At 43.6% G+C, this 15,304-nt stretch overlaps 2 protein-coding genes and 1 long non-coding RNA gene across 4 annotated transcripts; 1 reads left to right on the top strand and 2 right to left on the bottom strand.

Annotated features, from left to right (window-relative positions):
• Positions 1-1,177: 1,177 nt before the first annotated feature.
• LOC147928108 (uncharacterized) lies at positions 1,178-4,771 on the top strand. Of its 2 annotated transcripts, none has more exons than XM_087483209.1 (5): positions 1,178-2,084; positions 2,304-3,150; positions 3,229-3,297; positions 3,418-3,962; positions 4,054-4,771. In XM_087483209.1, the coding sequence occupies exons 2-5, from the start codon at positions 2,916-2,918 to the stop codon at positions 4,573-4,575; spliced, it is 1,371 nt and encodes a 456-aa protein (XP_087339335.1). In that variant the 5' UTR covers positions 1,178-2,084; positions 2,304-2,915; the 3' UTR covers positions 4,576-4,771. The 2 variants fall into 2 exon arrangements, with proteins under 2 accessions (XP_087339335.1, XP_087339334.1); XM_087483208.1 differs by having other exon boundaries at positions 3,229-3,342.
• Positions 4,772-9,037: 4,266 nt separating this feature from the next.
• Positions 9,038-11,116, bottom strand: LOC104741361 (phosphatidylinositol 4-kinase gamma 4). Its single transcript, XM_010462207.3, has 2 exons — positions 10,996-11,116; positions 9,038-10,142 (listed from the first exon to the last, which is right to left on the bottom strand). Exon 2 carries the CDS (start codon positions 10,140-10,142, stop codon positions 9,234-9,236), a length of 909 nt encoding a protein of 302 aa, XP_010460509.1. The 5' UTR covers positions 10,996-11,116; the 3' UTR covers positions 9,038-9,233.
• Positions 11,117-11,690: 574 nt separating this feature from the next.
• LOC147928107 (uncharacterized) lies at positions 11,691-13,628 on the bottom strand. The gene is made up of 3 exons (XR_015579530.1): positions 13,518-13,628; positions 13,002-13,406; positions 11,691-12,876 (listed from the first exon to the last, which is right to left on the bottom strand). It is a non-coding gene; the product is annotated as an uncharacterized LOC147928107 (long non-coding RNA).
• Between the last annotated feature and the right edge of the window lie 1,676 nt (positions 13,629-15,304).

Below are 15,304 nucleotides of genomic sequence, written 5' to 3'. Positions count from 1 at the left end.
GTAGGAATAAATCGGAGCTGGTCCTTTTATTAACGTAGAATTTGAGGTATGGTTTACGGAAAATGACAATTAAAGAGTAAAGCGCAGTTAATACGAAAAATACAGCTCTTCTCTCTCTAATTGCCCAAAAAGTGGATCCCCTGACATGACAGTGACATCAGGTATTTATAGTGGGACCTTGACCTAGGGTTTATTCTGTCTCCTGGTAAAATGACGATTTTGCCCCTGCGGTCTGTTGGGCATGCTCCAAGACTTTTGGCCCAAAATCTTCTGAGAATCTCCTGTTTGGGCCTTATAAATGTTGGGGGGGGGGGGGGGGGGGGGGCAAAGCCCATATCCAACAATGGTCCCCCCCTAGTCCAATGTGCGATGGCTTGCATGAGCCCGTCGGGTACAATTATGTGTCGCTAGGTCCGTCTTGCAGAAGGAACAAAAGGTTTTAAGAGTTTGGAGGCCTCCTGGAAGGCTCCTGGATGAATAGCGCATTGCACGCGTTTTTCGAGGCATCCGGGAGATTCCGGGATGAATAGTGCATTGCGCACGTTTTTCGAGGCATCCGGGAGATTCTAGGATGAATAGTGCATTGTGCACGTTTTTCGAGGCATCCGGGAGATTCCGGGATGAATAGTGCATTGCGCACGTTTTTCGAGGCGCGGGAAGTGGAGACAGCTCAAAAATTAGGGTTTTTGTTTTGACCTTGGTCAACGCGCTGGTCCCCCCCCTATAAATATGTCTCATTGACTTTCTTCACAACTTATCTCCTTCTTCTCTTCCAAAAGGTAAATTCTCTTCTTCTTCTCCTCTTCTTCTCTTTTTCTTCTCTTTTTCTTTGCTCTTCCGACCTCGGCATGTAAGGCCATGGTCTCGCCGCCGGTTCCTTTTAGATATCGCCGGCTGTCGCGCGGCATGCAAGGCCATGGTCTCGCCGCCGGTTCGTTTTCGATCTTGCCGCCTGTTCTTTCCCGATCTCGCCGCCTGTTCTTTTTCGATCTCGCCGCCTGTTCTTTCCCGATCTCGCCGCCTGTTCTTTCCCGATCTCGCCGCCTGCTCCTTTCAGATCGCGCCGCCTGCACCGTCGGTTCTTTTTAGGCCTCGCCGCCGGTTCTTTTTCGCGCCGGCTGTTGATGAGTCTGGTCGTACAAGGAGATTTGGGGAAAAGTGACGGCAGGCGGGACCAGGCGTGCTGCGACCGGCGGCTGTTGATGAGTTTGGTTCGGTCCGCCGGTTGAGCTCCGGATCTGGGCTCCGCGCGCTCCTTGTCGGTCCGCCGGTCGAGCTCCACGCGCTCCTTGACGGACAACCGCCCCCCGGCCAGCCAGATCTGGCCGAATCCACCGATTGTATCTCGCCCCGGCGCGCCACCGTGCTCATCGTCCGGACCAGGACCGTTAGGCGTCCTGGTCCCGCCCGTCGTCATGTCGTGCGTCGTCAACCGGAACAGGACCGTTAGGCGTCCTGGTCCCGCCTGCCGTCATGCTGTGCATCGTCGTCCGGACCGGGACCGTTAGGCGTCCTGGTCCCGCCTGTCGTCTTGCGTGCCCCGTCATCCGGACCGGGACCGTTAGGCGTCCTGGTCCCGCCTGCCGTGACGCGGTGTGTCGTCATCCGGACCAGGACCGTGAGGCGTGCTGGATTCTTGGGCGAAGTGGTGAAGAGGTGATTCTTGGGCGATGGGTTTCGTACGGTAGTGGCGAGGTTGAAACTCGCGAGATGAAACGGCGAGCTCGCACATGTGTTCGATAGGCGAGATGGTGTACATGCCGCGCAATAATCGATATGTAGTACGTGGTGCGCAGTACGCGGGTCGTGGTGCGGAGTGCGCGGTACATGGCACGTAGTACACGCAGTGCGCAGTACGTAGTGCGCAGTGCACGGTACGCAGTACATGGTACGCGGTACGCAGGGTGCAGTGCACAGTACGCAGTGCGCAGTGCACGGTAGGCAGTATGCAGTACGCAGTACATGGTACGCAGTACATGGTATGCATTACGTGGTACATGGTACGCGGTACGCGGGACGCAGGGTGCAGTGCGCATTACGCAGTGCACGGTACGCAGTATGCAGTACGCAGTACATGGTATGCAGTACGCGGGACTTGGTACGTGGTACGTAGTACACAGTGCGCGGGACTTGGTACGTGGTACGTTGTACACAGTGCGCGGTACGCAGTATGCAGGACGTAGTAAGTAGTGCACGGTACGCAGTACGCAGTTCGTTTGGTTGTGCTCGTTCTATCCGGATTCTATTGCGCTCTCAATGTCTTTGCTCCCATACTGATCGGTAGTTTGGTTGTTTTTTGCAAGGTCCTGTGCTATGGTTCCTGGAGGTGATGCCTTTGGGGATGTTCCAGAGGAGCTTGGGGACGATCAGTATCGCGCGTTTGAGAGTGGCCTCGACGAAACTGGAGCGGACAATCCTTCTTGGTGGGACCCATCTAAAGGGGGAGGTGTTGTGTCTGATCTCGCGGATTTGACGGAAGAAGATGTTCGGGAGCTTGAAGTGATGTTCCCTACGGATACTCGGGCCCTTAGCTTGGTTCCCATTCCTTCGAGTCAGTGTTGTGAGAAGGTGCTCGCTCGCGAAGAACGTACTTGCTCGGAACGTGCTCCTAGATCTCTCGTTGCTGGCTTGTCTGTAGGTAACAGAGTTCCAAGGCGCCGCATAAATCGTACGAGAGAACGCATCCCCCGCGATACTGGAAGTTCCCTTTGCGACGAGAGGTATATAGCCCGCGTTACTGGCCTCTTCGGAACGCCTGACGATCTCCAGGTCACGCTACCGAACGTTGATGAACGCCCATGGGATTACCCAGTAGGTTACCTTTGCGTTTACGTTGACTATTTTACCGACTGCGGCCTTTGGTTTCCCATCCCGGAATTTCTAACGAGTTACTGGATGCAGTTGGGCTTACAATAATGGGCAAGTATATGGACATCGAGATGAGTGCTGACCTCTTCGAGCTGCTCACTCGATTTACGCACGACAGTTCAGGGTTATGTTGTGCTTGCTGTGCAGCTGGTCTGACGATTGTGAGCGGCCAGAAGAGCCATATTCACGATTGGCGGAGACGATTCTTCTACGTAAAAATAAACGATGTTTCGGTCGAGGATCCCTACACGATCTGCCCTCCTAGTTGGAACTTCGCCCCCGGTAGCCGTGGCTGGGTTGGGTTCTTATCATTTTGTTTTTCTTGACTTTATTTTCTGATTATATGTTCTACTTTCGCAGGACAAAAGTCGTCATTATCGGCTGCGTGCGACCTGGTGACTGTTGACAAGGCTGCTTCCTTTATCTCGTGTAAGACTTTGTGGTGGCCGGACGTTATTTCTCATCTCAAGACTTGTAGGTTTCGCTGGCTTTTCTTCGTCCTCTAGACTTTTGCGCTTTCGTGTCTAAGACTTTTTTTTTTTTTTACAGGTTCGCAAACCGGATTGCAAATGGGAGACTGTCCGATGCCGTGTTATGCTGATTTGTTCGATGCCGAGGATGCGCCAGCTGTTGCGACGGACGTTGTTGCACCGAACGCCGACACCGGCGTGGAGATTGTTGCTGTGGATGGCGAGGATGGCGAGTTGCCCGTTCCTGTGGGCGAGCCTAGTCGTAGGTCTCGTTCCGCCGAGGTCGCGGCGACTCGTGCTGCAAAGATGCCTTTTTCGGTGTTTCGTAGGAGTGCTCCAGCAGCTGGTGGTGGTGATCGTTCCCGGAAGAGAACGTCACGCTCGAGTCCTCGAAGTGATGCTGGAGGAAGTTCTAGGCGTCCGCATCACACGGAGGATGGTCATGTGGGGATTGATCACTCTTTCTCCTTTCACTACGACGTGAAAAACCAAGCATTCACCGGCAATTCGAAAGCTTGCGCGGACCTCGCCAGCAAGATTCATGGTGATTTCGTCCCGCTTCCTACCCCTGGCGATCTGGCCTGTCCAACTACGTACGAGGAAGCTGTTCGTCGACAGTTTCAGGTTAGAAGTCAATCTCTTAGCGGATAACCTTTTGATGTGGGTTTTAGTTGGTCGTAAGCGGACTCTTATATATATATTTTTGATCCCTTAGGCGTTGAGCTGGATGAATCGGCTTGCTGGAGATTACAAGGATAAGGTACGTTTTGCTAGGAGGGAGGCCTCACTCGCTCAGGATGCGTTTGTTCAAGCTGAACGATCGAGCAAAGAGAATGCAGCACTCCTCAAGCAATCGCAACGGAAGCTGACTACCGAGTCAGAGCGACTCAGGAAGGTGAGGGACGAGCGTGGGGAGCGGGAGCATGCTAAGGCTGCTGTTGTGATCGGGAAGCATTGCGAGCGTATTGACCGCCTGAGGAGGCACATGATTGCGTCACGCGAGAAACAGTCCGACTTGCTCCTTCTTAGCCAAGTGACGGGGACTAGACAGTGTCTTGAGACATTGATCAAGAGGGGCATTGCTATTCCCGAAGATAGGATGTCGCGCCTTGCCGCTAGTGAGGAGGAGTTCCGGACGAAAGTGAACCGAGTTGTAGTGCCTCCGCTCGTCGATGGTGATCTTGAGCCATTCCCGGAATTTGCTGATGGAGGTGGCGACGATGCTGCAAACGAGTGATATGTCCTCGTCTTTATTACTTGTTGTTATTGCTTTTGGATTTGTCTTCTGTTATTGTGAACTCGACTGTTGATTGCTTTTGCGTTTCATTTTCGGATAGTTGCACCCATTTCGCTTTTGCTTTACAAACTTGGTTATTTACTTCCCACTAAGCGAATGTCGATTATTTCCGATTTTTTTATCTCGAGGTTGATTCTGAATGATCGCACAAAGTTTGATTACTGCGTACAATAGAGTTGCAACGTTTTGATTTATTACAGGGCATATTTTGCAGTGCAGGACGTCTCCTGGCTTACCCTGGATATGTTCTTCCCCGAAACGTTTGAGTAGACAAGACGGACTTGTCGTACTAGTTTTGGTGCGGTACGCGTGACCGGCTTATCCTGTGGGTGCTGCAGGAATTGTGGGTGTGCGATTCGAGGTCTCGGCTTACTCACTCCGGTTCCTACTAGCTGTGCGAGTCTGGGCTCGGCTTACAATGTCCTACCGAAGTAAGGACGTGGATTATTTCACCACTGCACCCATGCGGAGCGCGTTTTAGAGCTGCGCGCCTGGCCAGGGCGTCAAAATGAGAGTCGATAGATTGCTCAAAAGCGTTTTAGTGTAAAACTTGTATAAATATATATATTTAATTTATAGTTGAACCTCTTAAAAAGGCTGCCTACGTACCCTCGAGAGGGATCAAACCATTCGTAGTTCGGATTACATTTTTTACTTTTACTAATGATAATAGCGCTTCAGGTTGGCGGAATTCCACGATCTTGGGACTGGGGTGCCATTCATTTCAAGTAGCTGGTAGACACCGGGTTTGACGATCTTGGAGATTAAGTACGGACCCTCCCAATGCGCATCGAGTTTTCCAGCGTTCTTCTCCTTCGTATTCTCGTAGACTTTGCGGAGGACGAGGTCGCCCTCGGCAAAGTGGCGAGACTTTACTTTCTTGTTGTAGAATTTTGCGGCAGCTTGTTGGTAGTTATGGATGCGGAGTAGAGCTTGGTCGCGTTCTTCCTCAACGAACAGAAGTCTGTCACATAGCATTTGGTTGTTCAAGTCGGGATTATGAACGAGCATGGAACGTCGAAGCGTGGGGATTCCTACTTCGGCCGACGCGAGTGCCTCCATGCCGTAGGCGAGAGAGAATGGTGTTCGTCCAGTAGATGTGCGCGGGGAAGTCCGATGAGACCATAGGACGCCGTCGAGTTCGTTAGCCCATAGACCTTTCTTTGCGTCGAGTCGTTTTTTAATTCCAGCGAGGATTGTCTTGTTGGTTTCCTCTGCTTGTCCATTGCCCTGCGGGTATCTTGGGGTTGACTTGCTAAGACGTATCCGCCAGCCAGCGCAGAATCCTTCGAACTGAAGCGAGATGAATTGGGGGCCGTTGTCGCAAACGATCTCGTATGGGAGCCCATGCCTGCAGATGATATTTTTCCAAACAAAGTTCTGGACTTCATTAGCTTCGAGCGAGGCATACGATTCTGCTTCAACCCACTTGGTAAAGTAGTCCGTCATTATAAGGAGATACTTCTTTTGATTTGACGGAGTTAACGAACCGACGATATCCATCGCCCATCGCATGAAAGGGTAAGGTGGGGATGTTGTTTGCAGAAGCTCTGTCGGAGAGTGGATGAATGGTGCGTGACGCTGACACTTTTCGCACTTGGCTGCAAAGGAGGTGCAATCAGCGACCATGGTTGGCCAAAAATGTCCGTTACAGCGGATTCGAAGTGCTAGAGAACGACCTCCAGAGTGGTTTCTGCCAGCGCCTTCGTGAAATTCTCGCATGATGTCATTGATGTCCTTCGTGTTAACGCAGATGAGAAGAGCGCCATTGGCATCCCAACGAAACAAACTGCCGTCCAACATTGTGTAGTGTGCACTTTTAACTCGAAGGCGCCGTGATTCCCACTTGTCTTTTGGCATAATTCCGTCCGCGATATACGCTATAATCTCGGTCTGCCAATCATCGTGCGAAGGAGCAGTGGGTGTTGGTGAGTGTGTAGCTGGAATGTTTGGCGTGGTGGAATTCGTTGAGGGAGAGCTTGTGACTGCTAAGACGTTGCTTGGTTTTATTGAGTGCGTGGTGTCGAGGAATGCAGCTGGAGCGGGAGACAAAAGATTGACGTCGATGCTTGATTGGTCGATGCTCTCTACAGGTATTACTCGGCGGAGATCAGGGTCTGATGTGGAAGCGAGCATCGCAAGCGCATCCGCTGGGGCATTATCACTTCGAGGGATTTTGACAAGCTCAAAGAATTCAAACTTTTGGGAAAAGTTACGAACGATTTTGTCTCCACGGCACGATGGTTTCATTGATGTGTCTGAGAAGCATAGTTTTCCAATGTGGCAGCCACCTCTGAGTAGGGATGAAATGGAAAGAATCAACAAATATAAGATCATCTCATCTAACCAAAGCATTGCTGTTGTTACAAGCTCTGGTGACGTTTTGCTTGTCTATACGTACGAGTTAACCTCAAAGGATAGGGTGTTCCACCTGTACAAGAGGGATCCTAAACATCTTTACGCGACAACCTATGACACCATGCTTGTTGAGGTACATTCTCTAGGTGATGAGGCCCTCTTTTGTTATCATCTTTTGCTTTTGATGTAATGTATAATCTATGACATATTGCGGTGGTGTTTAAATATCTTTGACTTATGTTCCAAATTTCACAACCATCACTTCAGATCAAATCATCATTATTCCCTCCTTGGAAGGCACTAGGTCAACATCTGCATCAAGAGATTGTTTTCGTTTTGTACGATCTGTGGTGAATTAAAGTGATAGCAAGCTTTATGTTAATTTGTAAAGGTCCTAAAAATTACCAATTCATAAAGCTATACTTCAAGAAAAACATAATATTCCTTTCATTGAGGTTAATCCTCCCGTAGTATATATCATGACGTCTAGAGTTGAGAGCTATCGATGGACATAATTGCAGTGACAATGCGCTAGCTCCACTTTCCCATGCCCCTCTCTGCAAATTTGCAAGTTCCTAGTTTAGCAGAAGCAGAGGAAGGACTAAATAATGCATTAAGACTCGATTTGGTTCTTTTAATGCCTACCCTTCTGTCTATCAACTAAAAAATAACATTACTATGCAGTGTAACTAAACTAACTATGCATACAAGTCTTATTTCTTCAAAAATGAACAGAGCTGGATCAAGTGACTGACCTTTGAAAGCGTCCAGTTGCCTGAGAAATAACTTTTTGGTAGTTTCTCATGCCAGGAGCTCACAACCTGGATAGGGTGGCCCTCGGTTGTAAATATATAATTCCTTTTGGCCACAAATGAATCATCGAAGAGGAGATATAAGTACTATGGTGATAGGCTGGTACGGATATCTATGGTGAAACTGCTGTTGACTAGTGCAAGATTACTTTTGTTTTGGAAAACAATTCATTTGGTTTCTCCTTACCAATTAATTTGACTTGGCTTATTTGTTTGTAGTTTCTTCTTCCTTCTTTTGACAACTTGACGGCCACTAATTTAGTCTGCAACATTCTCAGGGCTGGAACTTGACAGCCACTAATAATTTTGGCAACTAGATTGATTACTCGTTGCTCTCGGTAAGTTCTTACTTCCATGTTTTTCTCTGGCGCTCTTAAAGACTGTTCACTTGCTACATTTTTCTTGACTTGACTGACCACTGAACTCTGTTCTTATCAGTTATGGTTGTTTCTTTCATGCATGAGCTATACCATCCAAATGCTAAACTGCTAAACTTTTATGCTTTCTGGTTGTATATATAGTCACTGTAAAATAAGCATGCATCAGTGTTTTAGATCAGCTCTACTCTTCTCGATTTTTAGAGGAACTATGAAAGTATCATAGTCCTAAGATGTTTATTAGATTAGTTTCTTCTAGGCCAGCAAACTCGAGTACAAAACTGTTTCTGCTAGGCCTAAATGAAAAGAGACTTCTAATTCAACTTAAGTTCTATATGTTTTCGTGTTACGATTCCCTTGTTAAACACTGAGCTTGGGTGAAACTCATTATGCATTCCATTTCTATCATCACTAGAAAGCACCTGCTCGTTTTCTTGGCAATGATGAATGACTTTTGTTTATGCAGTCCTAGGTTGCGCATGCACTTTGTTTGGGACTTGCTCCATGGCTTGCTGCAGAGATTCCAATTCTTGTGGACTCCGGCATGACTAAGCACAATGATGACGCAGCTTGGAGTCAAGCTTCTGCTTCAGTCTCAAGTCAAGTGAGCGCTGCTATTTGGTTTGTACACGTCAAAGAAATTAAATTCGATTTTACGTTACTGCTTCTGTTTCAAAGACTACAAGAAAATCTAGGAATAATACCGAAGGCAAGAAGCAAGGTCGAAACAAAAGTCAACCATATGAACTAACTTTGTTGAATTATGTGGAAACAAAATCGACTATGTGTCACCTAAACATAGCATTGCCAATACAAAAATATGCGTGGAAGTGATATCATAATTGCATAACAAAATTAGTCGTAGTGAAGGTTCTCATAATTGCATAACAAGATTAATGTTTTCAGACTTCATAACTTAGCCCAACTAACACTAAACATCATAACCATCTAAAAATCCAGTTTCATTAAGCAAAAATACAACTCAAACCAAAACCCTAAATACGCCTCCATGGTCCCATCTCCTTCCTTTCCTTCATCTTGCATCTGTTACTCAAATACTCTCGTAATATTCCCTCAGGAGCTCTTTCAAATGGCTCTCTACACTTTCGAAAAACTTGTCATCCCTTGTAACTCCATCAACCATGTATTTCAAATTGAATTTGGGTTCTTCACATTTAAAAGAAGCCATAGTACCAATGTGTAAAACAGTCAATCCCTGAGAAACAGCGAGCCTCAAAAATATGCAGAAGACCTTGAATTTCTCGATGAAATCCAGCCCAGGCTCCCATCCACATGCACTAAGAAACTGGAGATCCTTATCAGCGTCTAGTTGCTGCACATAGTTGGCACAACGCTCAGAGAATGGCTCTTCATTATTCAGCAACCAACTTAGCCAACACGGGTTGGAAAGATTGTAATCAATGCCAAAAATCATCTCATGGTCAATTGGGACAATCGAGTTGTTTTCCGCAAGGAGAAGATTATCTGGACTCCTATCTATATTCCCGAATCTCAAGTCTGCTATCGCAACCTTCTGAATCTCGTCCATTGGCACAACAGGAGGAGGATAATCAACAATTTCACCCGTGGGCTCTACAAATTCAACCAACACTCCACTGATTGTTTTGGTTCCTATCTTCAACCGTCGTACAAATAGTGTTGGCCGCACTCCAGAGAAGCCATATATGTCTTGAGACAAGGATCGGTGACCATTCTCGGGATGATCCAGCAGGTAGACACAAGCTTCCTTTCTACAGCATTCTTCTTGATCAGCTTTGAATAGACACCTCAGATTACCGTCTGTGTCTAAAACTTGATAGATGTGCTTATATCTTTTGAATGGAGGCAGAACACCTTGAAGAGTGGCTTCTTTCAAACAATCATACATCTTTTTGAGATGAGCACCCACCTGACTTGGAAGCTGAGAGAGACTCGGAAACACCTCCTCCTCCTCATCCATCTGAAAAAAAAATAAGAACAGTAGCTTAGAATTAGAATGACTAAGCTAAACAAATCGTAAGGAAGTAAATAACACTAATGCTGGTTTAGAACAAGGTAGTAACAGTTCAACAAATTAGTTTGCTATGCAGAGATTTCACAAATTTAAACCGAATGTGCTCTCTCAAACTAACAGATGAAGTAACCTTGACAGTTCAAACCACCTACTAGTAGCAGTTTATTGAAAAGAAGGAGACTAAGCTATAGACCAAAAAGCTTCAACAAAGAGGCTGGATCGAGAGTTTAATTGAAAAGAAGAGACTAGCTTAATAGCAGTTTAACAGATCCAAATAAGACTAACGTTCTGTAACAGGCAGTAAATAAGACTAACTTGTTTGAGACAACAACAGACAGTTTACACGCCGAGTAAAGTGAAACCAGCTAAAGGTTCAACAGAGATGAAGGTGGGGGTCATAGAAACTAGGTAAAAGGTTCAAGCAGCAAAATGTCGACAGAAACTAGCTAAAAGGCTCAAGTAGAAACTAGCTACACATCTAGGAAGAAATTGATGGAACATAGAAGTTTTTGGTATAAAACAACCTGAAGTGAGTCTTTACCCCCAAAAAAGTTCACATTTTTTTTCGTTTTTGGGAAGAAAGTTTCAAACTTTTTGTTTGTTTCAGGCAAGAAGTACAAAATGCGGATAGAAAAACATTCATAACACAGTTTTCAAAGCACGCTTTCATAATCGGAGTAGAACAGAAAAAAAAAATGAAATTTGGAAAACACAAAAAGTCGAAGTCTTTTTTGTTTGCTGTAATTTTGAGTGACTGAGTTTCTCAAAGAAACGATGAAGCGATGATAAGACATTTTACCTTACAAACCACTCTGTTTCTCAAAACCTAGAACGAAACTCCGAAGATGTGTTTGTTTCCTAAAAATCGCAGACAAACAACGATGTTGTGACCGAGAGAGTGAGCCAAGAAGAGAGGAGTCAAAAAATCTAATAGCCGAGTTGGCCCTAGTTTTGAGAGCTCAAGGGTTCGACACCGACCTTCTTCCGTATTCCCGAAAAACAAACACAAACTCAAAACTAAAATGTTGTTATTTTGTGCCACATCATAATTAAGGTCTCGGAGCCCAGGTGGTTGTTTAGTATAGGATGTTAATCAAGACGTGAAAGGTTCGATTCTCCCCTTTATATCATCAAGTTGGAAAATTTTCTCTTATTTTAGTGAAAAGGCATAATCGTCATTATGTAATCATCTTCTTATTTTAGATTTGACATTGATCTTTTTTTTTTTTTTTGGTCAAACTGACATTGATCTTTCTATGTAGATAGATAGTGCCCCCAGACATTAGATGGTAATATTAGTCCAAACAAAAACAAACATCTCCTAAGTGATTACTAAGTTTTTAAAGATATTTTCCAAAAGTGACAAATTAGTTTGCTATAACACATCATCAACCATATGCTATAAAGGGAGAAGAAAACATTTATCAAAACAAAACGCAAAATCACTATGCAAGTAAATGTTAGGCTAGAATTCAGCATAACAAACACCTGGACTGGCAAATGATACTCTGCATAAAAATAGTTATACTGTAATGTATACAACTTTAATATCCCAACATAACAGTCATAAGTATATGTATAACCAAATAAATTTTTCCTCAAGAGCTGACTACTTGGAAACAAGATTTCTAACTACTAGAGCTGACCATTCTATCCGTTGTTTGATGTGCTCCAAATATACCCAGGTAAGTGTCAATATTTGTAACTGATGCAGCTTCAACTGAGACAATTCCCCCCAGACATATGATTCAGTTAGCTGCAACCATATCATAGGGGTTGAACCGGTAGTATAACCTGCCTCCATGCTTTATCTCTCTCAGCCAAAAAGTTTAGTAGACACATACAAATGGGAAACCATCAGTTTCATTCCCCTGATGTTATATATTTACAAAGCCAATTTGAAAGTGAAAGTAGGACAGCCAATCATGACCATCAAACTAGTTAGTTACAAGTGGAAGATCATCTGCTTATTGTTGTATCTCACAAAATGAGTCACACATAAAGCTTATGCAAGAGAAGACTACTAATATCACCCTATCATTCAGGACACATATTAGGGTAACAGGACACATTCTGTATAGTTTCTTTACCACCAACATACAACTAGTTAGTTACAAGAGGAAGATCATCTGCTTATTGTTGTATCTCACAAAATGAGGCACACATAAAGCTTATGCAAGAGAAGACTAGTAATATCACCCTATATCATTCAGGACAAATATCAGTGTAGCAGGACACATGCTGTAAAGTTTGTTTATCACCAACATACATGTGAGAATGAGTGCTTCACGCTATGAACGTAACAATAAGAAACTAATATTTATGAGCGCCAAAGCACCCATATTAACTTACTTGCAAGCAAGAACAAATCAGCATATTGAGTGAGGGGCAAAAGAACTAGACGACTTTCAACTAAAAAATTGGGATAGCAAAAACAGTAACAGGTAAAACAACAGTTTAATGAATGAATAAAAAGAAACGTAACCACACGAGAATAATGGGACGCATTCAGAAACAAACCAACTATAATAACAGATATCGTCAGTGCACCCGGCAAACGAATAGCTCACTGTATGAAATCTACTAAGATGCCAAATGTCCTATCTGTTTCAGACATGAGCGTTGCTGGATTCGGAATGGGGCGACCGCCAGGAACTATTGAACATCTGTCTACTACTTCCTGTAGTAGAATAGGAAAAGTTGACATGCGAGCAACAAAATGAAAAGTCATGTATTGTGCGGTTCCAGATTTATACTATACAATCGGAACTTTTAAGAAAACCATGCATGATTAGAACATAATACCTTTGCTGGAAACTTTCTCGGGATCAGATGCATCAGGAGTAAAGAGCAAAACAACAATCTCAGCAGACCAAGACGGCTCCAATGACAGCAATATCTCCTTCACCTGCCAAATTGCCGTAGTTGTTGGCAGCGGCGACAAGAGAGACTGCCTTGCCCTCGCTGTCGCGTCAGCCGGAGCCCCGCCATCCCATTACTTAATTTTAGATTCGTCCGACGAAATTGTCTATGGGAGAGAGGTAACAATTCGTCCGACGATATTGTTGGAAAAAAGAACCAGACTCAGAACAAAGAAGCTTACGTTGCAGAGTCGTAGAGAATCTACTGCCAATGAGCGAAAAATCGCCTAATTCCGGTGCAAGATAACCAAGACGGCTCACTCCAGGGTTTACTCTGCTCTCAATTGAACTGTGCACTCAATTCAAAAGAGATGAAACTCTCAAACTCAAAATCAGAAAGTAGAAGAAGAAGAAGAAGGAGACGAAGAAATAGAAAAGAGAAAGAAGTTCTTTTCCATACTGAAATAGAAGGCTGGGCTCATGTCTTTATACCACAAAATCAAACTTCTCCTCCGAGATTTCAGTCATCTCTCTGTCGGTTACCGATCTCGGAGAGGAAACCCTCATCGACAGTTTTTGACTTGTACTTTTGGAGAAGAAGAGTTTAATGGGTACTGAAGCCCATTCCTAAAAAGCCCACTTCATGAAACATACCCAACAGATATTGTCAATTATACAAAACTCTCGACTGGAGGAAGACAAAAACTTGGATGGCGGCTTCAACTACTTCCTCCAGACGCAAAAACATCTTGTCGGTTTATCTTTTCAGAGTTGCAATTAGTGCCGTTTTTGCGTTCACCCAACAAAAAGAACATTTTTAAGTGACAAACCCCTTTGGTTCTACATTGGGATATTAATAATTGTAGATGTTTTGTTTTATCGACTTTCCTAATGTGATAATTTTTTTCAAAGAAAAACCTAAGATCTAAAATAATACAAAAAAAAAAAACATAGGATGTAAAATAAGGGAAAATTGGAAATAAAAGATCACTAAAAAAATTTGTTCATCTATACCTTTTTTTGAAAATGGTCATTTTTACCTAAAATACCCATAGAAATTGAAAACCCCAAATTTAACAAGTTTTAAAATGTGAAATATAGGAAAATAAGTAGATATACAATAATAGAGGTAATATAATTTTTTACAAAAAAAAAATTGTATAAGTTGTTTTTTTATGGATAAAATTTGATATAAAAAATTTAGAAAACGTTTTCTACTATTCTGAAAATTTAAGATGATGTGTTCTAACATTTTATACATGTTATACTAAATTCAGGAACAGTTTATGTTCTAAATAGTTTAGGGGCCCAGAATTCTGAATTCTACAAAATTCAGAATTTGTATTCTACGGTTTACTCTATGTTCTAAACGTTTTTGTATAATTTTTCTACGGTTTACTCTATGCTCTATAATCGTTAGAATGTGTTTTATTCTTTTTACTCTATCTCTGAGAAAATTAGTTGACATCTACTACCAAAAAGTAGATTGTATACTCTAAAACTTTTAGTGATTGCTAAATATAGAAAGTGAATATTTAGAATAGGAAACTCAATATTTATCCAAGATCGTATTTTATAAAAAATAAAATAAAAAGTGTATACACTCTGATCACCCAAGTTTATTTTCTCTAGAGGATTTTTCTCTGATTTCTAATTTAAAATTAGACGGATGGGGAAGGAGAGAATAGTCGTAAGGTGGAGAAGTGATACGGAGGAGAGAGAGATTAATGTCGTCGATGGTCATATTGTGGTTACGGTCTATAACTTCTTCTCCCATCATCATCTTCTTTTTCTTCTTCTTCCTCTTCTTTGCTCTGCTTCCTTCTCTGTTCTCACGAAAAAATAAGTTTTGAGAATGAGATTAATCACGTAATAATCATTTTGCCTTTGGAGTCTTGAAGTTGCATAGGCTTTATAGACTCGGTTTAAAGATTATGGTTCAAGTTCGGTTTAAATTAACAGTTAAACGGTTTACATGAATTTTGTAAAATTAATATAATCCACACTAACGATAATTGCGACGTGTTATTACATTAAATCTACGCCGCTGTGATGAGTGTCGCCGGCGTCTACCGATTAACACTTTGGCGAAGGTATTCATGTATTGACATTTCCATCAACGATTCAATTTATGTATCTTGTATACTCTCTGGTTGATACATTCTCTCCTTGATTCATGAATAGAATTCTGACCGTAAAGCTACATGAATATTGTTCTCCATCATAACATACTTGAGCATGAACTCT

The sequence above is a fragment of the Camelina sativa genome, chromosome 14, assembly GCF_030686135.1.
Source record: "Camelina sativa cultivar CO46 ecotype springtype chromosome 14, ASM3068613v1".
Lineage (NCBI taxonomy): Eukaryota > Viridiplantae > Streptophyta > Magnoliopsida > Brassicales > Brassicaceae > Camelina > Camelina sativa.
This window is presented reverse-complemented; position numbering and strand designations above follow the sequence as displayed.

What these genes read in the sequence shown, in the direction of transcription:
- LOC147928108 (XM_087483208.1), top strand. Translation starts at nt 2,916, where the DNA reads ATGGGCAAGTATATGGACATCGAGATGAGTGCTGACCTCTTCGAGCTG. An exon ending in TAGTTGGAACTTCGCCCCCG is followed by an intron (nt 3,151 to 3,228) that starts GTAGCCGTGGCT and finishes CTACTTTCGCAG; the next exon opens with GACAAAAGTCGTCATTATCG. An exon ending in TATTTCTCATCTCAAGACTT is followed by an intron (nt 3,343 to 3,417) that starts GTAGGTTTCGCT and finishes TTTTTTTTACAG; the next exon opens with GTTCGCAAACCGGATTGCAA.
- LOC104741361 (XM_010462207.3), bottom strand. Translation starts at nt 10,142, where the DNA reads ATGGATGAGGAGGAGGAGGTGTTTCCGAGTCTCTCTCAGCTTCCAAGT.